The sequence below is a fragment of the Cupressus sempervirens genome, chromosome 10 (genome assembly GCF_028749045.1).
Source record: "Cupressus sempervirens isolate cs-2001-9-10 chromosome 10, ASM2874904v1, whole genome shotgun sequence".
NCBI lineage: Eukaryota > Viridiplantae > Streptophyta > Pinopsida > Cupressales > Cupressaceae > Cupressus > Cupressus sempervirens.
The window spans coordinates 614,290,508-614,316,843 of NC_143127.1; the positions used below are offsets into that span (position 1 = coordinate 614,290,508).

The following is a 26,336-nucleotide window of genomic DNA, read 5'->3' on the forward strand; positions in this document are numbered from 1 at the left end:
GGCCAGTTGGTAGTCGAGTTCTTATAACTCCATGCATTTATTACATGAAATGGCATCACTACATCAGATTTGAAGTAGATTTTGACGAAGTGGACATGTTGGGGCTGAATATTAATAGTTCATGCAGTGGCAAAGTTAGCATCCTGAGAATCTAGACTTAAATGACACTGTACACGCACCCTTGTAGTGCTTCATATAGAAAATTCATTTGAATGCATTTTTTTAAAAAATACTGTGATGATACACAAAGGCTGGATCAAGGATAGAACTGGGTGATTTTGAGAAGAGGTTCTGTTGGCATGCATGTTGTGCTAGAAGTTGCACAAGCCATATAACTTAATGACTATTGACAACCATCTATCAAGGCTGTGAGTTGTTTCAAAGAAAAACAAGATGTTTATTATTGAAGCTTAGAAGATGTCAAAACAGCAAACCAGAACTGGAATCTCGATATAAAGTAGTAGATAATAATATGCACTTAACGGCTTGCAAACTACTGTAGAGAATCATTTACGAAGGCTCGCTGCTCTTGAGAGGATTTGCAAAAATGGACATATGCGATTAACTTATGGAATGGCATGCTGGATGAAGCTTGAAAAAGAAAAGGAAGATCGAGTGAAGGATAACAGTCGGGATTGGATGAATGCACAGATTTATATTACGTGAACACTGCCAGTGGAATATCGACAGTACTTAGGAGGCAATTTGACGCCATTATATGAAGGTAATAACACACAGCTAGCTGTAGAGAGAAAAGAAACTTGTTACAGGTTTTTTATGGCAGATTCTGGGAAAGGAGTTTCATCGAGCATGACTGGACTGGAGGCGGTGTTATTGAATTGGAGTATGAGCAACTAAGCGTGTACATGGTCGAGAGCTTCAGGGGAATTGAAACCGACTCTTAAGACTTTTCGCATTCCAATAACTCCTTCCGTAGGGGGTGTTACCCAAGGCGAGACATATTTTAACTGCCGAATACTGAAGATATGGGGCAGTCGTTATGTGGAAGATGAAACGTCGAACCTGGAGGCCATCATTGTTGGTGCCGTTACATTTCGGAAAGGAGTTCAGTGGAGGAGTTGTGAAGACATTATTGGAAGACGATACGCACACCAGCTGTAAGTTGTAACGCTTAAGGATAACGAAATATTAATTTCGATTCCAGAATCCTGTCAAGTAGTAGTCAGGAAAAACAGGGAGTCACGATTCTCTTTTCCGAGCATTTATCTGCCGCGTAGGAGCTGGGTCATTCAACATGTAAAGGCACAAATTCCAGCTGTCAATCCGTCGATTCCAAGATTTCAAAAAGGCATTGACAGTTTTCTGAAAGCAGGTTATTTGTTTGAGCACGTACACTATAACTGAGATGAATTTGGAGGAAGGTGAGCCTGGCATATAAAGACCAGTTGAACTACAGTCACCAGTCCAGACATACAAATACATGACTCTGTAATTGCCATTAGTAACACTCTTCCGCAACAAGTTTAAGTATTATTCTATTTGCAAGTGTGTAACTTAATGTGATGGATGCATAGCTCACTGCATGAGCGAAAATCTAATTACATGCTCGGGTGCCAGAATTACAGCAACATAAAACGTATATAGGTTGCTTATACAAGTTACATGATAACCGTTTGGCTAAATTTATCCCAATGATATAACCAGTATTTGATTTCACATTGAAAACCAGACCAGCTCAATATGACCTGAGCAACCTAGGTATGATCGGAAACTGTTTGATATACATCCCAACCACAATGATCAGCATTTTGAACTCATAACTGGGACAGAGATTTATATTTTGGCTTTGGGGACAAAGCGTCAAAACCACACATTCCGTTTGAACAGGCAATTGACATAATTGGAGCAATTGTTTAAATTATTCCGAGCAAAGAATATTACAGTCTGCATTCCCCACTTTGGGTTCAGAGGATTATCAAACCTCATTGCCACTGGCATCAGCTGAGTGCAGTAATGAGCCAGCTGGAGTTTCAGAGTCCATAGAGGGCAATACAAGATCTTGTAAAACTGTGTTTGATTGGATAGAGCCAGAATTGAATTTCAGCAATCACGGAGTTGTGCAACCACTCGAAATAAGAAAGTACTAGATGCATTTCAATTACTGCAAAACAATCCTACAGTGCAGGGAATGGTCATCTCATTAGCATCAGATAAGGCTATTTGGGATGCTGTACTGAAAAATGAGAAGGTTGTAGAATTTAGGAAGTTACTTCAGAAAGGAGGGTCAAAGGTACAAACGGTAACTGAAGAGTCTAAAAATCAGACTTATTTATTCAAACTGCAGAAATTCTCAAGCTGAAGGTCACTAAATATATGCAGTAATATCAGAACATTTTCAGGGAGTCAGAGATCTGTTAGCAAAGTTGCAGGGAATCTATTTGGAGAACAGATCTCATCTCAGACAGTGCATTTAGATGAGGGAGGATGGTTGTAGATAAAATTGATGAAGTTACAATGGCCAGTCTCAGCAAATATATCCAAGTGGTCCTTCAGACACTATAACATCACTTCCAGCAAGCTTTGCGCCATATACAGGTTTGAGATTTTGGGCGGCACATCAAGTGTTTGATGAAATTACACCAGCCTGGTTTAGTCTGCTGTTCCATTTTCCAGTTAGTATATTACAGTGGCATCGTCTACTTTTGCTCAGGATGAAGTGTATTCAGTGATGTTAATCTGCAGCAGTGTGTTATTTTGATGGTCTGAGTTTATGTTATTAAATGAGGCCAAAACAAAGTAGAGTAACTTGAGTGCAACCATTATCAGCTATGGGAAAAGTCAGGAAGGATATTGACAAATGGCAGCATCAGTTAGCCCAAGACTTCCAACTCGATATTAAAACTAAAGTAAGGAGACTATACGATGATTATAACAAATTTCCGTCAAAGCTTCAAAAAGACTTACCCTTCATTAATTATGTGGACTTTCAGTTGGAACTGCAAAACAAGCCAAATATGATAAGAAACAAATACTTTGATTTGGTTCAAGATCTCCTTGCAGGGGACAGTTATAGGAATTTGCATGAAGAAGGCATTAATCAACTTGATAGTAGTATTGAAAAAGAAGAGTCATCTTTGCATAATAATATACAAAACAATAACAATGGCACAGGTATACTAGCAGGTAAGTGGGAGACAGAATTATCTAATGAAGTTGTTTCCAGTAGTCTTTCTGATGAGCAGGTTGATGGCCCAGGTAGAAGAGTTGACCAAACTGCCAACTTTGACAACCCCCCATCTTATTTAGACAGGGAAAACACCAGCATCTTATTTGGGGACATGGAAATTAACCTGGATGAATTTTATGATGAAAACAAGCCGAAGATTATGTCAAGTTTTGAGGAGGAGCAAATGGACCGCAATGTTGGTAGGATAGCTGACCCAGCACACACCGAGTTAGAGGATATATCTAAAAATGTTGTTTCCCTAAGTGATGAAAAATCAGTAAACTCTATGAAGAACAGCCCATTTGTGTTTGAAAGAGATGGTCAAAAACCATTATCACTCCTTGACTTATTGGATATGTTTTTGGTCAAAGAGGACAAGATTGTCCAAGTGTTGACGAGGTTGGATGATTCTTCCAATTTGATTAAGGATCTCATGCGGAAGATTGTGATAGAAGAGAGGCATGGGAATGTTTCTAGTATCACAAGTTCTCTATTACATACTATCTTTGAAATGTTGAAAATGATTAAAATTGAGTACTTGCAGCTTTTAATGGATAGAAATCTAGCAATAAAATTTGGAAGGGACAAGGAGAGTGAGGTAGATGAGTTATGTTTACAATTGAGCTTGACACAATATTCCATCCACAAAGCTGAAAATCAAACAAGTGGGGCAGCGACTTATGAAAAAGATGACAGTGGTTCAAGGGCACCAGAAATCATGCAAATCATTGAAGGAATTCATAAAGTGGGTAGATGTGAAGGCAAACAATGTGATTCAATCACGTATTCCCCATTTGAGACTTTCTATGGTGAGAAAAATTCTATGGATCAGCAAGTTGATGAGTCCGAAAATTCTGATTTTTATGACAGCAGCTGTACATCTTCACATAAGCACATGGTTAGTGATACCACAAGTGAAGATAATTCAGAGATTTCAAGTAATGGTGAACCTTCCTTTAAGGAAGACCTTGACATGAGTGAGAGTACTTATGGTGGAGTAGAAAGTTCCGATTTATCCTTAGCATGCTCGGAGAGATTTTTCAGCTTACCCAGAGTTTTATCACCTAGCTCTTATGAGTTGGTCACGGGCAACTTGCTAATTAGTGATTTTGCTTGTGGATATATCCTAGCTATCAGTGGTTCGCCTGTGTATGATGGTAGTATATTCGCTGATTCTAATCGGCCTCCAGGGGTTAATGAGTTATTTGCAGATGAATGGGGAGAGCATACATTACCCTACATACCACAAGAGGTGTTTACATTTTTTATTCAGCATTATTTTAGAGACAGTGTTAGCATTCATGATGTTGGTGATTCACCAACCACTCTTTCCTTTACCCAGGATCATGTTGATTGGGCGATTGGGGATCCAGGTGCTAATAGTATCTTACATCTGATGGTTTATGCTATGTTGTTACACAGTCACAGGGTTATGATCTATGTGTTTCAGCCTACTGACATATTAGAGATCTGGAGATCGGGATTACTTCGTTTTCACCTGGGTGGTATAGTGATTGATTTAGTTTGGTCGGATCTATCATTACCATCGGTACAGATATTGCAGAGGTGGTACAATGTTACAATGGTGCAGATATTATAGGAGTTGGTCAGAGGTATCTCAGATAGCGCACGAGTTCTCACTTGGGATCCAAGAGGAGCATCCCTAGGTATTGCTTTGCATTAGGAAGCCATGAGGAGAGTTTGGTTGTTATCATCTTCGGGTAGATACTGGTATATTGTTGAGCTCCCATCTTCACTTGACAGTCGATACTCGCAGAGTCACTCATGCAGTGAGACCCTTATGTTGACTGAGGGTTTTGGCCCATAGAGTAGGAGAACATGGCAGTTGGTGTACCTTTATGGTGCAATGTTTTTTCATACAATAATATGGGATCTAGGGATCCGATTGACGGGTGGTTTGCAGAGTGGCACCTTGCTTCACTATTCAGCCGAAATTGTTTTCAGTATTAGCTTCAGAGTAAACTGCAAAATCATATGGGATACTGGTATTAATTGCTTGAGGGCAAGCAATCTCAAGGAGGGGAGACTTGTAATGTCCCTTTTCTCGGGACATTAGAAATATTAAAGGGGGTCATCACCATAATATTAAAATTGTCTATGAGAGCTGAAACTTCATTAATTAAAAGTCAAATTAATATTCCAAGTGGGTAAAAGAGGACGTGGGGAGATAAGACGAAACCCAAAAAAGAAGTCGAAGGGTCATCGTTGCGAGAATAAAAGGAGAAGAAGCTCTATCCTTTATCATGCTTAATTTACTATTCAGATTTTCTAATTCTCTCTTGTGGGAGTTTTCAGAAAGCTTCAGCTTTCAGTCAGTGTGAGGACGTAGCCCCTTGTGCAGGCAGGCAGTGGACGAAAACCCATTGTCAGGGGAGATATCATTTCAGGTGTCTCGGTTGTGCTTACAAGTTCTTCTCTTGTTCTCCAATCTGACTGTAAAATCTATGTCTAAGATTGGATTATGGTTGGATGGTTATTGTATTGCTGTTGTATAATGCAATAACGTTTTAGAGGTTATTTGGAATTTGTTGTTTATTATACTGCTGATGAATAGTCCAATAATACGCTTCCAGATTTGCTGGAAGGTTGTTGGTTTGGCACTTTGATTTGTACTACATTTTTCCTTATACTTGAATCTTTAATATCATTTTGGAAAGAAAGATTTATTGGAGTGAGTTCAGGTTTAATTGTTGTTCATATTTTCCATCTGCATGTGGATGTACCATTGGGTTTGCTTTTTAAGAGTGATTTTGAGTAAATACTTATCTCGAATTTCATCTGTTATTCATATTGTTGGTTATCTGCTAGTGGGTCCGTACTCTAAGTCTTACATTTAAAAGGGAAAGCAGACAAATTGGATTCTAGACAGTACAGTACTGGTTTGGGTCGTTACAGCCATCCAATGAGGAGTTTAGCAATATGCAAGCGATTGTATATGTGTGCTCTGATGATAGTACACTTGTTATTGTTGATGAGGTGAGCGATGTAGTGATAGAGTCATGTTATACTATCGATCAACGAAGTGTTGATGTTCACTTCATGGATAATCCTACATTTGACATGGATGCAACATTGTCGTCTGACAATCCGTTGTTTGAGGTTGATGTTGATCACTCACCTGAGTGGAGTTGGGCTCAGTTTTCACCATCTCTAAAGATTTAGTTTGGTGTTGCGACAATTGGTAATGTTCCTATGTCCACAAATTTTGACGTGGCTACACCTATGGTTATACAGTTGGCATGAGTGCATATGGTTCTCTTGTAGCTACGTCTCTTCAAGGGATTGTTGATCAAGATTCCAATCCAATTTCTATTATATGGGTAGGGACCAAGATGAATGTTGGGTGGATATTTTGCAACCGACAGTTTTGGGTAAAAATTCAGTTGCAAAATAGGATGACCAACCACAGCGTATGAGACAGAGTCTCTCCTACCTTAAAGGGAAGGCTCCCCCTTCTCACTATTCCTTGGATCAACTCAAGGTAAGCAAAAAATTGAAAAATTTTATAAATAGGGTGTTACTATTATCCTTTCTTCTTAACTTTCAAAAAAAGATTCACTTATTCATAAGGCAAATAATGGGCAAGGTGAATCTCTAATTACACTTCTATCACGAGCTAGAAACAGTGATACCTATAAATTTTAACTAACTCAAAGGTTAGCCAAAACGTACCAGTTTGGCTCTGAGTCCTGTTGTACTTCTATATGGTAAATCTTTACAATTAGGGCACAAAGACTCCTAAAAGTAAGAACAATCTAACTATTTTGCGAATTAAGATGAACATACAAGCTACTGACAAAGCTTATAGCTATGGATTTTCACAATTGTTCCTAGTCAAAGCTCGGGCTTCAATTGTTTCTTAACTCTTTTCTATCAACTCACAAGATACAATATCAATAACAAAGATAGTACAAATCAAAGATAACCTGAATGAATTATAGACAAAGCTTACAATTCATACAAGCAACAATTTCACTTAATCAAAGTTAAGTCTTAAATGCTCCTTTGTATCACTTTCTCTCAAAATAATGCTAACACAAACAAAGTTCTGCTGGCACAATTTCTCCAAAACTCTCTTGCATAAAGATAATGATGATTTTACAATGGGGGGGGCACTCCTTTATATAGGCAAAGAAGTTGAGAAAAAAGGGGAGGAAAAAGTGAGAGCAACTCAACCAACTTTGACCAAGTCTAACTATAGAAACTAAAGGGTTACATGCAACTACACATGCAAATCGCATTACATCTTTTGCATACATGCAATTACACTTTTTCATGTAATGAATTCTAAACAACTATGAAATAGAAACTATACAATCTTAAAGATTACTTCTTAATGCCTTGAATTTCACAATGACGTCACGCAATGTGGGAAGATCAGTAATCTCCATAGTCTTTGACATGGCTTCGATTCTCATTGCATTTTCATATGCTGATTGCACAACTTTGGAATTTGTTGTTGTATTATCTAACAAGTGTTTTGTCAAGGATTTGTATAGAACGAACTTGTTCATTGTGTGTGAACCAAAATCTTCGGAATCTACATCAGCATTGATCCTGATTGTATATTTTGAATTCACTCTCTCTATTGCCAAAAGATTACCAAGATTATCAGTAACACGGCATCCCAATTGCTCCAAATCACAAGTAAGGCTTGTTTCAACTGCTTGACAATCTTCAAGAGCCACTTGCAATTTGTGATCAACTTTCTTAAGGTCTCTTCCTTGTAAACAATGAGTCCTTAAAATCTGAAAAACATTTCACATGAGGGAAGAACGTCACATGAGACCATAGCATTCAGATCAAACTTAATCATTTCATCCCAATCCTCAAGGATTTCTTTCAGGTTATCTGCCTATTGGGTCAGAGAAGAAATTAAGCTTAGTTCCATTTTGTTCATCTCTTTAACATGCCTTAGAACTGCAAGTGTTTCTGTGATAGCTTGAACTCCTTCAACAATGATTTCCTGTATCCAAGACTTAGTAGCTTCAATCAACCTTCTCTCTTTAGATGTTTGTGATGTAACAACAACATTTTGAGAAGATTGCTTCTGGATGACCTCATTCAAATGAGCTATTTCCTGTTTCAACTGATTCTTCTTTTCCCAAAGCTCATGACTGTTTTTTGATACATATGCCAATGCATCATGAGCATCTTGTAAAGAACTCAAACGAGATTGCTTTCCAACTTCAATCTTGGTAAATTTATAATCAGAGCTAGTAAGTTCTTCAACAGGTTTATCTACTAAGGGCTCAGCAACCTCAACATATTTGGTTTTGTTAAAATCAACCGAAATTCTATAAACAATCTTGTCTTTCAAAGATTTGGATTTAGTCTTCTTCACAGGAAGATTGTCAGGAGGAACAACCACCTTCTTTCTCTTTATTGTTATTCTACTCAACCATGCAGGTAGGTTGAAACTTTCATCTGTAGAAGCAGGCATAGTGGAGACCATTGGCATTTATCCAGATTGTATATCTATGGTGACTAGACAGGATTCAGTTTGTACTACTGTAGGCATAGGAATATGTTGTGAAGATTTTGTCATGAAAAGTTCAAATCTTGTCAAAGATGTATCAAGTTGGGAAACTTGACCACTGGCAAGCGTTGGAAAATCTTCAAACACATTTGCTAAGTGTTCATATTGATCATGTGCAAGAACACAAGGAGTAGCAGATGAAATCGGAACAGCCATGGTGTTAACTTCCGAGACTGGAATGGAGTGAGTGAAAACAGTAGAAAATAAATCTACATCATCATCAACCTCATGCAAAAAGCGCTCTTCATGTGAAGAAGATGTGCAAGCTCGTGCAGGCTTGGGAGGAGATGTGATTCTAATTTCTCCTTCATCTGAATCTTTTTTCTCGGATTCTATTTCCAATTCTTCTTCTGATTCTGTCACTAATTCTTGAATTGGTTCAAGAACTTGGGATGATTTAGTTCATTTTCCGCCCTTTATTTTGAATTTGAGAGTACTCTTGATATTTGAAGATAAAGCACCATCTTTCCCTGTAATTTCCAGTTGTGACTTCCTACCAAGAGGACCAAAACTTCCACAATCCAGATCCATTTTAGGATTTACTCTTTTTAGGCTTTTACTTTTCAACCACTTGTTAGTGTTTGCTAAGATGGATTGAAACCTGTCCATAATAGATGTACCTTCCTTTTGTTGCCACTGAATAGGAAAAGGGCACATTTTAACAAAACCGGCTTGATGGAATTCTAGATCAAGGATGTCACCATCATCTTCAACTTGGAAATCTGGACAAATTTCCAACATATTAAAATCGACTATTTTTTGCAAAGTTAACCTGCAATAATCCATCTTCATAATATCAAGCTTTGTTCTCATGTCAATCCAAATATCTTCAATGCGATGAACATGAGTATAGGCCCTCTTGATCTGAGAGTTCATCTCTCTATAATCAAAATCAAATCTAGCCTTAAACCTCTTCAATGTAATCAATTGCAACTCTGCTTCCATATTCTTCGCTTTAAGCACAGAAACAATTGAATAATTGCCAATAGATAAAGGCCTAATTGAGGTGATGCCAAATCCGGGCCTATGTGACACATGTTGATCATTCTGCACGTCCATGAGTTGTCTAGCGAACTCCATTAGAATGATTAGATCTATAGCATACCTAGGTAAGGTATACGGCTCTCCTTTGAAATATCCAACTCTCAAGTATGTGAAAGTGGGAAATTGAAGAAAAATACAACCGTACTAGTTTACCTTTTCCCATGCTGCATCAGATACTCTTTTGATACACAACTGTTTGTCGAACAGACACCTATAATGTCCAAAGAAGGCATCTTGGACTCTTCTGTAATGGTATTTATTGTTAGCCAAAGTGATTTTGTCATAGTATTCCCAAACTGGTACTTGAAGACGATCACCTTTGGTGGAGGGACCCGAAAAAGATCCCATAGCAGCAGCAATATAAACTAGCTATGAATTCATGTAAAAGGTATTGATGTTCCTACATTGCATATCTGCTGACAGATCGCAGTAATGATAAGCTCTCCCCAAAAGATGTGTTCCTTGTTCTCTATGATTTGAAACATAAATTTATACATCCATGGCTCAAAATCGGAAGAATCATTAAAACCACAGATTCTGCTGAAAAGGATGATGAGATCCTTGTATTTTTGTTTAAAATTTGACCGATGAAGAGTCTTTGGCCACTTGGAAAAATTGCTTCTTTTGTTGTCTAGCCAGTAAAGGTTGACATACTTTTGATAGTTGCTTTTTGGTTCATTCCAACAAGCTAATGACAATTCTTTGGTCAAATCAGCACACTCTGATTTTCAAGAAACTTTGAAGATTTGTTCGATCACTTCAGGATCAAGGCTAATGATAACCTTGCCGTCAGTGTCTTTAATATTCCTTGTCTTTGGAGTGAAGCGTCGAGCACATCTGTAGACAAAATCAAGTTCTATGGCTGCCATGGGAAATGTAGAAACCAAATGGATGTTGCTTCTTTTAATACGTTTCATCTCATGTGTAGCTAGAGCTTCAATCCTTTGTAGAAAATCGGCTATATCTACGTGACCAATCTTGGTGTCTAGCACGTTATCAAGAATAGGCATAACTGAAGAAGGAACTGCATGTGCCAATTCTTTGTTATATTGGTATTTCATCTTGCCCTTGGATTTGGATGGTGAGGACATTTCTTGTGCTTGTACTGCAACACAAAAATCCCAAAACACAAATACATCATCAGAAGGAATCTCCATGCAAGTGAATACCGGAGCAACAGTGAAGATTCGAAAAGGAGTGACTTTCGAAGAGAAAGCATATGCGTATGCAATGGAATGAAAAGTGAAATGGATGAACGGAATGCAGAATGAAATGAAATGAAAGTGTGGATATGGAAAATGAAATGAAATGGAATGGAATGAAAATGTGTGAAGGTGAATGCATGGGAATGCGTGCAAAGTAAAAGTTGCTGATTACAAAAGTGACTTAAAGTTTTCAAGGCTTTATTGAATGAAACATGCATATATGTAAATGCAATAAGTAACGAAAAGTGGAAAGTGAAATGAGATGTAAGTGTGAATGAAAGGTACACTTTACGTGTATATGCGGATGCGAATGAAGGGTAACATGTAAAATATGTTATGAGGTAGAAACATGTACTTATTCATGTACGTGCGAATATGTATATGAAGATGGAAATGAAACAATAGAGGTGAGATAATGAATTATATAGTCACTTTTGGAGGAAGAAGTCAAAGTACACAGAAAGTGAAAATGACATCTTTTTGTCTTTTCAAAATATCACTTTGATCAAAATCAGATCTGTTGGATGCAATTACACGTAAGGCATTTTGTGTAATCGTGTTGTGCAAATGGAAGTGAAAAATGAGATGGATGAAAATAGAACCAGAAAATGGGATTACATGCGTGTGCGGATGGCGAATGAAGTGAAAAACATGTAATCGCATTTTTTGGATGAGATGCAATGACATGGAAACGGAATGTGGAAAATGATAATGCTTTCACATGTAATGAAGGAAAAACAAGTTTTTGGGAAAAAACATGCAACTTCTCCAAATGGAGAAAAACCGACAAACAAGCATACAAAACCAAAACAAAAGAAAAAAACATACCTTTGAAAACAACTCAAAACATGCCAAGATGCAATGCATTCTAAAGATGAAATTTGAATTTGGAACTTGGGAAAGAACCAAAGACATCAAAATGAAGAAGAAGTTGGAAAGAACCAAAGACATCAAAATGAAGAAGAAGTTCATATTTAAAGGAAAAATGCACATACTAAGGCAAAGTTTTTACAAATGGCATACATTCAACGATTTCATGCATAAAATCAGCAAAGATAAGCATGAATTAATATGCAAGAAAGAAGAGGTCCACTTACATGAAAAATATGTGCCAAAAATGAAGGAAAAGATGCTCTTTGTTTGAAATTTTCTTCTAAAATGGTGAGAACTTTTCAAATCTTCAAAATTCGAATTATGAATGGCAGCAAACAAGGAGATTAGTTAGCAAGATGCCAAAATGTGCCCTAGATTGGTTCCAACTTCCAATGTTTTGAAGATTGCATGTTCTTGAGACGTTTTTGCCAAAACAAGCAAAAAACGTGATCTTCCAAGCAAGTCGATTTGAAGTTTTAACACCAAAATAATGATCTTCAAGCAATGTAATCAGCTAATGAGGTAAAAACAACTTGATTCCATACAAAAACATGATCAAACTTTGCAGATTTATGAAGTTTTATGCAAACTCGTGCCCTAGATTGGGAGTTTTAAACACATTTTTGGGTGCAATAAACTGATTTTGATGAGGGCAAAATGATCACCACTCCAAAACATTTTGAATGCAAGTTGTTTCATCCAAATCCATGGAGAAAATCAAAAGTTATGATCAAAATCGAAGGTTTTTGGAGCAAAAACATGTTTTCTTCACATAATAGGACATTTTTATGTTCATTACATATTTTAAAACATGTTGGAAGGCAAAATAAGACCTTTTAGAGTCCATTGCATGTTTTAAAATATGTTTTGAGACATAATCTCACTTTTTGAGACTCGTTGCATATTTTAAAATGTGTAAGACTTTAAAATCTCACTTTTTGGAGTCACTTACATATTTTAAAATGTCTCACATTTTTTATGCACAAGCATAAAAACTCAATTTTTCAGGTCATTGCATCAAAAAAGTCCACTTTACAAGCTTTTGATGCAATGGCATGAAAAATGTCCTCAAAGTGAGTTTCTATGTGCAATAGCATGAAAAGTTTCCACTTTTTATAGTTTTTTTACATGCATATGCACATAAAAAGTCCACTTTAAGGCTATTTTGTTATGTATTTCACTTATTTTTATAAAAATGTCAACAATTTGAGTCAAAAATAACATTTATGCATCATATTAATCAATATAATTCGTAAACATTAAGTTAAAGTGACATTTATATAAATATTTGATTTAAAAATAAAAAATTTAAAAAGTAACTATATAGTTCTATAGTCACTTTAAGTGAAAAATTAAAAAGTAACTCAACTTAAAACTATAACATAAAGTGCACTATAGTCACTTTAAGTTATAAATTTAAATGAAAAGTAACTTCAAAACATAACAAAAAATGAGTAAATGTTATATTTTTGAAAAAGTGAATGTCAAAATGAAAATATAACATCATTTTTTTAATTCGTGTTGTTGCACCTAAAATGTCCTCTTTTGAACACTAAAATGACCATATCTCTTGACTAAAAACTCCGATCGACCCCTAGGTTAGACCGAATCGAAGGGGAAAACGAAAGGCATGACATGAGCAAATCCAAAGGACCAAAAACAAGCAAACAAAAATTCAAAAGCAAAGAACGGACTGTGAAGCTTCAAAAATCAAGCAAAGGCTCGACAAAAAGAAAAACAAAAACGACTTGACGAAGGCCTTCAATAAAACACTTTGATATTCGAATTGAAATCGATCAATCGATCAACATTAAGCAATTGAATGTCAAATTCAAGCTTAGAGAAACGCGAAACTATCTTGAAAAGTTTCGTGTTGTTACCTGCATTTTGTGGTGACAAAATACAAGACAACAATGAAGATATTTCTTGTGGGAGTTTCTTTTAGTGATATTCTAACTCCTACATCATTAGCACAAGTTTGAGTGCTATACTGTAGGTTATGTTGTTGGCCCTAATGATGTTAGTTGTATGCAGTTCGTTCAATGTTAACAAGGGTGTCACATACTACTTCATTTGGGATCGAGGTGGAGGTTGTAGTTCACTGTGATTGCTAGATTGCTTGAGGGCAAGCAATCTCGGGAAGCAAGGATTGTAATGTCCCCATTTGTTGCCAGCATCAGAATTTCAAGGATTAGCCTAATATTGGATCCTCGTAGGCTAATGAGGATGGTTAGAGGGCCTTCTAAGGATTGATTCATCTCCAACATTCAGGGATTTATGGATTTGGCCTTCGTTCGATATCATTTGGACTCGATTTGCCATACTTAATATGTATAGTAAGGAGTAATAAAGATGGACACTTTCTATTTTTAGAATGTGTATTTGGTCACATGAGGAATTATGAGGAGAGATTCCTATTTCAGACAACATGGCAATCAGATAAGTATTTCAAGAGATATTAAAATTCAAGTGACTTAAGTGATTTATTTAAAAAATTTCATGTTATTATAAAGTTATAAAGTAACTTATAATAATAAAGTCACTTTAATATTATAAAGTGCAAATATAAAGTTACTTTATGATTTAAAGTCACTTTATGACAAAAGTAACTTAAGTGACTAAAAGACAAAATTGGCTTTCTATCCCACATTGCCTAGTTGTTTGTGTCTGTTTACCGTACAGTTAAAGAAAATGAACGCATACAGACAATGAACACAACAGCAGAATTATATTCGCAATAGTAGATTAATGATGCTTTACAAATATCCCAGACGGGATATAAATACTACCGCCGAACCTTCTCGAAGGGGTCCATCAGCCACAATTATTCTATCCGCTACAAATTATTTACCGACGACGTCGGCTACAGAATACAGAAACACCACCGGACCGTCGGCTACAGAATACCAAAACGCCACCGAACCGTCGGCTACAGAATACAAAACACCACCGGACCGTCGGCTACAGAATAGAAAATACCGTCGGAACCATCCAGTCGGCTAACACCATCCCCCCCAAAAAACAGTCGTTTCCTAACGACTAACAAAATTAGGAGACAACTTACAGACCACAGAAGAAACTAGAGAGAAGGGGGTGTCCCAGAAGTGTGCTGCTGGCGACGTAACTCGTACACCTGCTCAGTTCGGATGCGAAGATCTGTCTGAATCTGAGAATTAACTTCAACGGCCTCTTTTAAAAGAAGCGCCGCATCCATGGCCTGCGTCCTAGCTGACTGCATCTCGTGCTCAGCTGCATCCTTATCTCGAACTGCTGCCTTCATGCCTTGCTTAGCCCCGTCTCTCTCCTGCACCGTTGCTGCTAAATCTGCCAGTAGCACTACCCGCTCTGTGGCCCATGCTACCTGTTGGTCGGCCAAGTCGGCAGCTAGCTTCTGTCTAGCCTCAGTCTCAGCTGCCAATGATCTCTCTACTGCAACCCTGTTCGCCTCTGCACGCTGACGACCGTAGTAAACATCTTTGTACAGTCCCACAATCTCATGTGCCAGCTTCATCATAGGGGTGTCACTGGGTCCCAACTTCGGCTCAGTGGCCCAATCTACCAACATGTCAGCTGTCTCTGTTGTCGGCCAGCCCCTGTCTATAAAGCAAGTTTGAAATCACCAAGGACAAATCCCACGGATATACGCTCTGATCAAGTGCCACTCCCTCTGCCGAGTCAAGGCCTGAATTGCCACATCGTGGCCCTTCTTCAATGCAGACTTCATAGTCCTGAGGTAATCCCGGCACCTGTCCTCATCTGACCCATAGTCCTCCTTGGCGAAGGCCTCCAATGACCATTCCGCATCACTGTTTTCCTCCTCATCAGCGGGAGTCATGCCCACATCCGGTGCCGCCTTCTCTGTTGTTGGCACAACCACGGCATGTGGCATTCCCTCCTCCTGAAGCTGAGGCTCTGGTACCACTGGCCATGTTCCTGAACGCCTAGGAGACTGAATGGACAGACCCCGCTTCGCTGGAGTGAGTCGGAACTGCTACCTCAGAAACTCACTAGCTCTATCCATCACCTCCGGTTGGTCAAACTGCGCAAGCTCCATGTTCGCCTCTGGTACTGGCTGGGCTGACTTGGCCTCTGCTAAAAAGGATGATGAGACGGTGACCACTGCATCACAATCAATGACCTCCAACCAAACCTGCGGCTCAGACTGTGGCGGTGGCGACTGTGCTCTTGGTGTGACTGCGACGACCCATCCGACGACCCATTCGCGCACATCATTGTACACCGTCGGCCACCAAAGTCCTGCGAGTAATATCTTCCATGCAGTGGTGTCGAGTCCCATGTGTCCTTCCACGGGACCCTCATGTGCTTCTTTTAACACCTGCGGTATCTCTTCTTCCAATACACACCGCCGAAGAATATGATCCGGCCCCATTTTGTAGAGCAACCCATTGATTAATTGAAATGTACGACTCCTGATTATCAACTTGCGCCTATCATTTGGTGACATCCCCGTGGGAAATTGTCCTGTTGACAGGTACTCGCCAATACTCCTGTACCATTCCGGCAGTACCCCAATTTGAAACAGCTGTGCGTCAAGGAAGTAGTCATTCACACCATTCGCTGGTTCCCCTATTTTGATCCACGACAGGTGGTCGGCACTGACATGTTTCTTTCCTGGCCGGACAATGATTTTGAAAGTAAATTCCTGCAACAGCAGCAGCCATCGACTGATCCTCCCTTGGATGACGGGTTTGTTAATCATGTACAACAGGGCCTGGTGATCAACATAAAACACAAACGGTGTAGCAAGCAAATAATGACGGAATTTTTGCACAGCATAAACCATTCTCAAGGCTTCTCTTTCAGTCGTGTTGTAGTTCTACTCGGCCTTTGAGAGCAACCGGCTAGCAAAGTATATTGGATGATCCAGTCCGTGATTACCAGTCTGTGCCAGGGTTGCGCCGATCACATAGTTGGAGGCATCCACATGAACATGAAATTCTTTATTCCAATTCGGATATGCCAGGATGGGTGCCGTAGCCAGTCGTACCTTCAGCCCTTCAAATGCCTCATCCTGCTCTTTCTCCCATCTAAATGATTCTTGTTTGCAGGTTAGCTTATCTAACGATTGGGACACCTTGGCAAAATTTTTAATAAATCTTCGATAATAACCTATATGCCCGAGAAAAGATTTTACCTTTGTCACATTAGTAGATGGCTGCATTTTTAGAATGACTCTCAACTTGTCGGGATCCGTCTTTAATCCTTCCTTACAAACAATGTGTCCGAGCAGTCTGCCGTGCGGAACCATGAATCTGCACTTTTTGGGATTCAATGCTAACCGGGCCTTGCGACATCTTTCCATACACTCACCAAGTGCTGCCAGGTGTCCGTCCTCCGTGCTAAATATTGACCAATTATCCAAGAAGGCCTTGAAATTTCCTATAGACATCTTGTCAAATATATGCAGTATAATCCGCTGGAATGTGGTCGGTGCATTACACAACCCAAAAGGCATCCGGTTGTACGCGTAGACCCCATCTTCAACAACAAACGTTGTCTTCAACTTATCCTCCTCCGCTATAGAAATCTGATTATATCCAGAGAACCCGTCCATAAAAGAGTAGATTTCATGTCCCGCGACCTCCTCCAGAATGCTATCTGTGAATGGAATCGAAAAAGGATCTTTGATCGTTACTACATTCAGGCATTTGAAATCAACGCATATCCGGATCTGAATAGTATCCTTCTTCAATGAAATGACTATCGGTGACACCCATTCGCTGGTCTGTACCCTGAAGATAATGCCAGCTTCCAGCATCCGGTTGATTTCCTCCGTAACCCGGGCGGCATAGTTCTTGTTCATCCTGTAGGGTCGCTTCCGTACAGGTACAGCTCCTTCCACCAACGGAATGCGGTGCACACACATTTCCGGCAGTACTCCTTTGAGGTCCTTGTATGTCCGTGCAAACACATCTTTGTAGTCCATAAATATCTTGAATGCTGCGGCCTTGAGTACTGGATCCCAATTATCTCCGACTAGTATATTCTTCGGCTCTGCTTCGTCCCCCAAATTCATTGTTTGCAGCGTAGCTTCATTATACTTGATTGTCTCTCCTTCACTGAATGCATGGGCGGGTGTAACATCCAACGGTGCCTCCCCCTCCTTTACTTCACTAAACTCCTTCGGATATTCGTTCTCAATTGACAGAACATTGCAGCTGTGAAATAATTCATAGTCCTCCATTTGCCAATGGTAGAGACCGTTGACGGAATCCAAGTCGTCATCTGTTGTTCCCCCGTCCAATCGGAGGACGCCCTCCTGATCTGGTTCCATCCGTCGTCTACCTTCGTCCTCCTCTCCCTCAGAATCTGACGACAGGGCCTCTTCCCCTTACCATTTGGGTATGCAGATCAATGACGAATCGGCGGCCTTTACTTTCGAGGGATAAAGTGTTCTTCCAGTCGTGTCGAGCTCTTGCTTCGATAAGCCTCCCGCGGCCTAGGATGGCGTCATAGCCTTTCCTTTTCAATGGAATCACCACGAAATCCATCAGGAACGGCTGGGTGCCAATGGTTACCGGCTGTGCCATGAGAATGCCCAGTGGTTTAATACCATGTTGATCAGCGGTCAGTAGCTGAAACCTTGGAGGCCACAATGTCCGCTGTCCAAGTTTCCTCCAAGTTTCTTCTGGCAATACATTTACGTCGGACCCTCTGTCCACTATGGTGTCTGTGAGAACATGTCCAAGTATCCCCATCTCGACAACTGAAGGGTGTCGTCCGGATGTCAACGCCAGCAACATCTGATCTTCTCCTCCCGTAACAATTTCCTTTTCTTTTCGTCGACTCAGTTCTCCCGATGACTTTTCCTTCTCGAGGCTTGATTCTCTTGCCATATTTGAAAGAGCAGATTGAAGTTGGGGCATGGTGAGAAGCAAATCACTTACCTTTACTTGCACCTCCGTTTGCAAAATTTGTCGTACTATGTTTTATTCTGCGGATTTTCTTGCTGAAGTGGCGGCGGTGTCCAGAGGTGTTACTACTTGAAATACTTTTCCAACCTCCGCCCGTGCTGCCGCAAATTTCTTCTTTTCTTCAGCGAGGTCCGAGTATTCTTTTGCTTGTTGCCGCGTAATTGCCAGAACTTCTTCCTCATCGACTCCAACAGTGATCAAGTTCACTCCGGATTTTGGACATTTTGAGTCGTCGTGATCGTCGGGTCCGCACCATCGGCACAATAGTTGAGGTGTATTTGTTGTTGGACATTCCTGTGCAAAATGCCCCCACAAGTTACATGCTCGGCACTGAATAATCAGTCGTCCGTTTGCATCATACTGAATCCGACTTCTGCTCGTATTGGTATTGTTATTGTTGTTGTTATTTTGTCCACGCCGATTATTCTTGTATCCTCCAGATGTAGCGCCGGCAGCATTCGTGTTTCCGTTACCACCTGACAGGGAAGCCTCCTGTGTGAGAAGCACCTGCGGAGATCCTCTTGTTTTCATGTTAAAGGGGTAGTCTTTTGTCGAATGTCCCATGATCTAACAGATGTCACAGAATTGGTTCTTCGGACACGATCCTTTAGTATGATCGTCGGTCTTACATTCCATGCACCACAATTCACTACCTTTTGGCTCTTTTTGCATATTTTTAAACTCCTTCATCATTCGAACCATATCCTTCTGTAAGGCACGAACCTTTTTGCTACTACCTTCGTCGTCGCTGCTATCATCTCCAGCAATTTCGTCATCATCAGAGTCAAAGGAGCTAGTTTTCTTCTTCTTTGTCTTCTGCGCACTTTCAAGGTCCAGTGCTCTATTATAAGCATCGACATATGACGATGGTGGTACAATTTTCATTTTCCTCCGCAACTGTGAGCGTAGGCCGTCCACAAACCACCTTTTCTGCAATCCGTCCGCTGGCTTGCTTTCCATTTTGTTTATTAAGTCTTTTAATCTTCTGGCATAGACACGAACAGTTTCGTGCTTCCCTTGCTTGGTATTGAAAATTTCCGCTATGATTTCATTATCATCCCGCAAGAGTTTAAATTCCGCCAAGAACTCCTTTTTAATGTTATCCCATGTATCCAACTTCTGCGGATCCATATCCGAAAACCAATCAATCGCGACACCCCATAGGGTTGCCGGAAATTGCCTGACCCATTCGTCGGCATCTGTGATTCCATTTGCCTGCCAGATCGTCTCGCATGTCTTACAATGTCGGAGGGGGTCGGCTGTACCATCGCCTTCAAATTTCGGCAGCTTTTCTTTGGGTCCCACCATAACACTGGAGGTCTGCACTCCTACACTGGTTGGCACTCCCACACCGGCGATCGGCACTCCCACACTGGCAGTCTGAACTGCCACACTGGAGGTGTCGACAGCTGCGAACCTTGGTGAAGACAAAGGATCCTCCGAAATTGTTTCCCGCGGAAGTCTATCCTGGACAAAGAGGTCAATCCACACTCGTGCTCCGTCGGCACTGCGAGCCGTGCCAGTTGATGCTCTTCCGTCTGAGTTTTCTTCCCTCGGCGAACACAAATTCAAGAACTCCTTCCGTGCTTCTTCCACCAATTCCACCCGCTGTCGAGTCTCCTCCAACAATTCCTCCGCACTTCGGTTTCCGTCTGCAATCTTCTGGAATCTCCGTCGGCGTTCGGCTTGCTGTGCCAAAATTAAATTCTCTTGCGCAATACGGATTCCATCTTTTCCCTTCGCCTTATTTTGATCCTTGTTAAGCTGATTTGGCATTAATCTTCATTCCTCCCACCTTCCAGATTCATAAGGCAACGGTGCCAAATGTTTACCATACAGGTAAAGAAAATGAACGCATACAGACAGTGAACACAACAACAAAATTATATTCGCAATAGTAAATTAATGATGCTTTACAAAGATCCCAGACGAGATATAAATACTACCGCCGAACCTTCCCGAAAGGGTCCGTCGGCCACAATTATTCTATCCGCTACAAATTATTTACCGACGACGTCGGCTACAGAATACAAAAACACCGCCGGACCGTCGGCTACAGAATACCGAAATGCCGCCGGACCGTCGGCTACAAAATACAAAACACCGCCGGACCGTCGGCTACAAAATAGAAAATACTGCCGGAAACATCCAGTCGGCTAACAGTGTCTTCCCTCATATCAAGGTTATAAAATCGTGGAGCTACATTGGGATTGAGACCATGAAAAATATAATATTATGCAAATGAAAGATTGCTTAAATGTGATTGGTTAATCTTGAGAACGAAACCCCTCAAGATGTTTGAGAAGTTGGACATAGCCCCAACATCTGATTGGAAGTTGTGCTCAGAATCAGGCAAGAAGTTGGCAAGGGAAATTGAGCTCAGTCAGTTCCATTTTCAGAAGTAAGTTTGCTGACTTTTTCGAAGCAATTGGGAGTCTTAATTTATATTGGATGGTAATCAGGTTAGCTGTTCTCATCATAAGCTAGACACCAAGGAACAACAGGCATTCTGTCTAAGTCACTGAGACATCAAGGGAGACTTAAGCCACTGCTGTAGCAGAACAGAGTGATAGTAAACACAGGGAGCAGTAAGACGGACCTTGGGAACATACGTCTGTATATCCATGCCAGTTTTGGGACAAAATATCTGACGACAGCAACAGCATTCTTCCTCCAACGCAGGCATACTGATTTGTTGAGATAGGCATGTGACTGCGACTACAGGCGGTATTCACAATCTCTTTCACCCGTAAGCAGATTAACCGAGCTATATATTGATGGCCAGTTGACTATGGAGTGCATTTAAAGGTCTTGGCAACAACTGATAGAGAACACGTATCAGCTAAGGGCTTGAACATACCATTTCAGGAAGGAGGAGTTAGCAGATGATGTAAGGGCAGACAGGACGTCTACAGGTCAGAGCCTATACGAGCGTGGTTTGGTAGTGTTGTTTGGGCAGCATTGGGAACCAAGACAGTACAGGGAGTAACCAGTTTGACAGTAGCATGATGCGATAGCAGTCAGTATACTGAACCTCCAGCAACGTAGTATCCTATAGGTGAAACCAGGTGTGTATACATATCATATGTTCTTTAGAAGCAAGTTACCCGTGTGTTGTGATGGCTTCCTATATGAGTAAGGTATTCCGTCCATTATATTTCATGTATATCAGACTGAAAATCTTCTGTCCCTGATTGAAATCAAGGTTATATTTTCAATAAAACTAATGTGCTGGGGCCACTAATATTGCACGTTCTTTGGAGTCATTAGTAAATGTGATATGTCGTCATTTCATTTTGATATTAATCAGAGAAAGCATACTACCACAGTATCAGCATTTTCAGCATTCAGTTTGTATGCCAACTGTTTGACAAATTGCCTCAAGTAAAGATTTAACTTCTTAACAGATTTTTAAAAAGGGGAATCTTACAGCAGAAGGCAAAAGTGTGAGGACAACAATCAAAACGTAATGTTAAGGGAAAACCTGTGTAATCCAATAAGAGAACCTATATAAGTATATTCTTCACTTTAGTAACCACTGGAGGAAGTATCTACCATTCATATATTGAAGAATACAAGCACAGATCGAACAGGAGTATTGTGGTTATGTACTGAATATTGACTGAATAAAAATTATTAAAAATATAAGAGATAATGATAAGATCGAACAGGGGATCTGATAAAAACATTTCATCAGGTATTCCTGTATCTATAATATTACACATATTAAATGGTATGAAATCTGATGTTTGATTCATTTGATCTGCAGATGTGAAACTATAGATACTAACACGTTCACTTTGCGTAAGAATAATAATGCCAAATTGGTCGGTCTACATGCTAATACCGTCAATCTACTCTATGGATGTTGTTACATTTGATCTGCTTATATTCCATTGGTACTATTACATGCACGACTGACTTACTGAATATAAACAATCTGTTACAGGACAATTACAGTAAGATCAATATTTAATCATATGTTTATATTAATGCATATGCCTATTATATGATTAATTACATAAGAGGGAATACACATCATTCAACTAAACAGATTTGAAGCTGAATTATTTGAGGAGGGCATTAGCATGGATCTAAAGATATCTCAATATCGAAAATATTGATCATTATGTAATAGAATGGAACTTATGTATGCATTATAAATCAATGATAGTTCCTCAATCTGATTTACATGAATAGTGATGTATGTTAGTCATTGGAATTCAGCGCACCCCTAATAGCAAGTAATATACATATTATAGATTAAGTCAGTTTCCATCTCCAAGTTGGACACTAACCCTAGCCGTAAATCAAGTCACAATTGGGGAACATGAAAAGAAATCATTTAAAATTATAAACCTTCCTTCCCAGACAAAGAAGAAGATAGCAGCTACCTTAAAAAGGACATTCCTTTACAAGCCCACTTCACCACGGAAAGAATCAAAAGCATTCTTGGAAGATGCTATAAGAGTTTGGAACTTGACACCATACTCTTTTGGGGTACAAAGAAGATCCTTTGATGGAACATAAAAGATAATCAGCACACAACAATCTTTCTTTTTCTTTGCTCAAATAATTGTTAGATCAAGGGGGCAGAGAAAAGATTTCATTTGACTTTGTAAGACTTGACAAGTTAAGACTGGACAAGTCTTGGAGTTGGATCCTTGATGAAGTGGGATAGGAAATTGGTTAGTTGAAAAATCAGCTCAGAAAACTTGACAACTATAGGTTAAAGAGGCCTGAGACTGGAGGTATATGTGCTTGCTAGCCATTAGTGATGTGCTTCCAAACATACATCTCCAAGTCTTAAAAGGAAAGCACAAATTAGAATGAATCTTATCCCTCCATAATCCGCATGGGATTCTCAGGGAAAATATTGTTGGTTTGTGGTGACTGATCAGGTAAGTATTGTACACTCGTCATGCATTGTCAAGCATTTTTCCTAGGTTAACTCATCAAGTATTTATTAGGGTTAACTTGTTAACTGACATTGGTAAACGACCTATTAATAAGCAGTGGAGTAATGTAAAATGGCGTGGACTGTAATTTTATCTTTGCTTGATAATAAAATAAGTGGATGGTTGTTTCTTTGGTGGATGTAGCCCAAATTGGGTGAGCCATGTTAAATCTTTGTGTTATTTGTTTTCATATCTTCTCTATTTTATGCATTATCTTAACATTGCTTATTGCTCATATTTGCCTAAACCCTAATAAAAATGTCCCAAATCTGACAAATTTTGCATGACCATGATAATAAGATTTAAAAATCCATCCAGAGATGTAGTCAAACAAAGCATTGCTCATAAGGTTGGAAAGTATTAGAGGGCGACCCCTTTCAGGGGTAAGAGTTGGGTAAGACAGACATATTTAAATGAACTAAAAATCTTAGTAAGTCTCCAAATAAAATCATTTGGAAAGTTCAAAGTTAGAAAGAAACAAAGAGATATGATCTTATATCACTTAACATCAATATAAGAAAATGATTAGTACAAAATGTCTTTACCTAAATGAGCTAAAAATAAATAAAATCTACTCTTGCGCCCTAAGAGGCCATGACCAAGATCTTTGCAAAACATTTGACTTTTTCTTTAACTAGCAAAACCAACTCCTACTTGAAAAAACTTTCCTCACTGAGATGCGAGAGATCCTCGCAAGTAATAGCACAAAATCTTGAATTACACAAGAGTCCAATAGAAATCGACCAAATTACATGCTTTAAAACTTGCAATGTTTTCTCATCATCCATGTGTCCAAAGGACAGATCCTCATTTACAAAGGCCTATAAAATAGGAAATCCCCCTTGCATCATTCTTGTACATGATTGCACTACATAATCTTTAAAAACTACTCAAGACACCTAAAATTGAAGAAGATTTGAAAAATCTTATGTTAATTAGTTGATGTGCAATTGGCCAAGTATACGACCTTGAAGATGAACTAACTCATCAATTATTCAAGATACCATAGTCCATTTGCATGCATTAATTGAAGCTCCCAGAGTCCTGGGATTTGATTAAAAAAAGTTTCATTATTGGCAAGCCAGGTGAAATCATCCAATATTTAGGGAGAATTAAGTGATTAAAATAAACTTAAAAAGAAAAAAGCAAGAGGGGTGTAGCCTCTTGGAGAATTATAAAGTATACTTAAAGAGCTCATTCCATATGCTTAAGTTAATATTTTGGTATTCTTTTTGGCTCAATGAACTTCTTCTTTCAGAGGATTGTGAAGATGATATCCCTTACAAGAAACATCTTTCACGTCGGTGCATGACCCAATTCTGAGGATTTCTTGGTGGTTTCCTATAGGAATTGCAGTGAGCTTATTTGTGGAGTTTTGTAATTCAATTCTTGCAGAGATTATTGCATCAGACTTATGGAGGTCGATTGAAGGGAGGATTTTGGAGATTGTTTTCTGTTTGAGTCTTTCATGGCTGGTTATACGATCCTTGTAGGTGGCCACACCATTCTTGGGTGTGTTTGTTGAGTTTTGTGGGGTTTGAGTTGGGGTTTGGAACTGATTGTGTGCTCTATATTTAAGTTTCTTTACTAAAATAATAATAAATGTATATACTATGCACAATTCAAAAAGAACATTCAATTATATCTATCTACAATTATTGAAATAATATATTACCTTCATCATTTCCTCCAGTTTTCCACATTTTCCAAGAGTACGTAGAAGATGATTCAAAAATCCAAATGATATTTTTTCTAATGAAGCTTCCAACTCTTTGACAATTTTACTTATTGTATTCCAATCTCGCAGCCTAGCAAGCAAGATGGAAAACAGTAATTAGAAAATGAGTAAAAAATCTGTAAGAAATTTTTGCAAATGTAACTAACACAAAAAACTAGAATCCAAATTTGCAACTTTATATTCATGTTTTGTCTTAGCTACAACTCCAAGCAATGTGACATCCTTTCCCTTCAACTAATCTTTGTTGGAAGAAAGTATGCACAAAGTTTGAAAACAATTGATGGTACACACTTACATCTGTATGCTTGTATTTAGTATTGCACAAGTTAAATTGTTTATCATAAGTAATTTTGTAAGTACCTTCAGACATAGCTAATATGTAATTATTACATCATTAACATAAGGAATAAATACCTGCGTACAAAGTATACTCTAAATTTATGTCTAGCATTAGTATAAAATCTAATATTCCCCCATAACTAAACTAACACAAACTCAAATGTTTTCCTAAATTTGACCACAAACAAAAAAGAATCAAGGGTTTTAGTCATCAATCTCAACCAACTGTCAAAGGTAGCCTTGATGAAGTTCAATGTGCTTGGTATTAATGTTATAGATTTCTTTGTTCATTAACTTCAAGACACCTTCATTGTTACAAAAAATAGAATAAATGTAATCTGAGAATGTTGCAAATCATTCAAAACTTGATGTGACCATATTACTCCACTACAGCAAACAATTGCTTTGTTCTTTGCTTCAATAGAAGATAACGCCACAAAGTGCCCAAGGAGAAAGTAGAGCCACTAATTAATCTCCGGTACCATCTATACCAGCCT

General features: G+C 39.0%; 1 protein-coding gene across 8 annotated transcripts in view; it reads right to left on the reverse strand.

Annotated features, from left to right (window-relative positions):
• Positions 1-26,336, reverse strand: part of LOC149535344 (uncharacterized) — a 238,626-nt gene that overhangs the window by 112,444 nt on the left and 99,846 nt on the right. For all 8 annotated transcript variants that reach the window (XM_089807869.1, XM_089807868.1, XM_089807867.1 and 5 more), the window contains exon 7: positions 25,438-25,570. In XM_089807869.1, the coding sequence (XP_089663995.1) occupies positions 25,438-25,570 (133 nt within the window). The remainder of the gene's footprint in view (positions 1-25,437; positions 25,571-26,336) is intronic.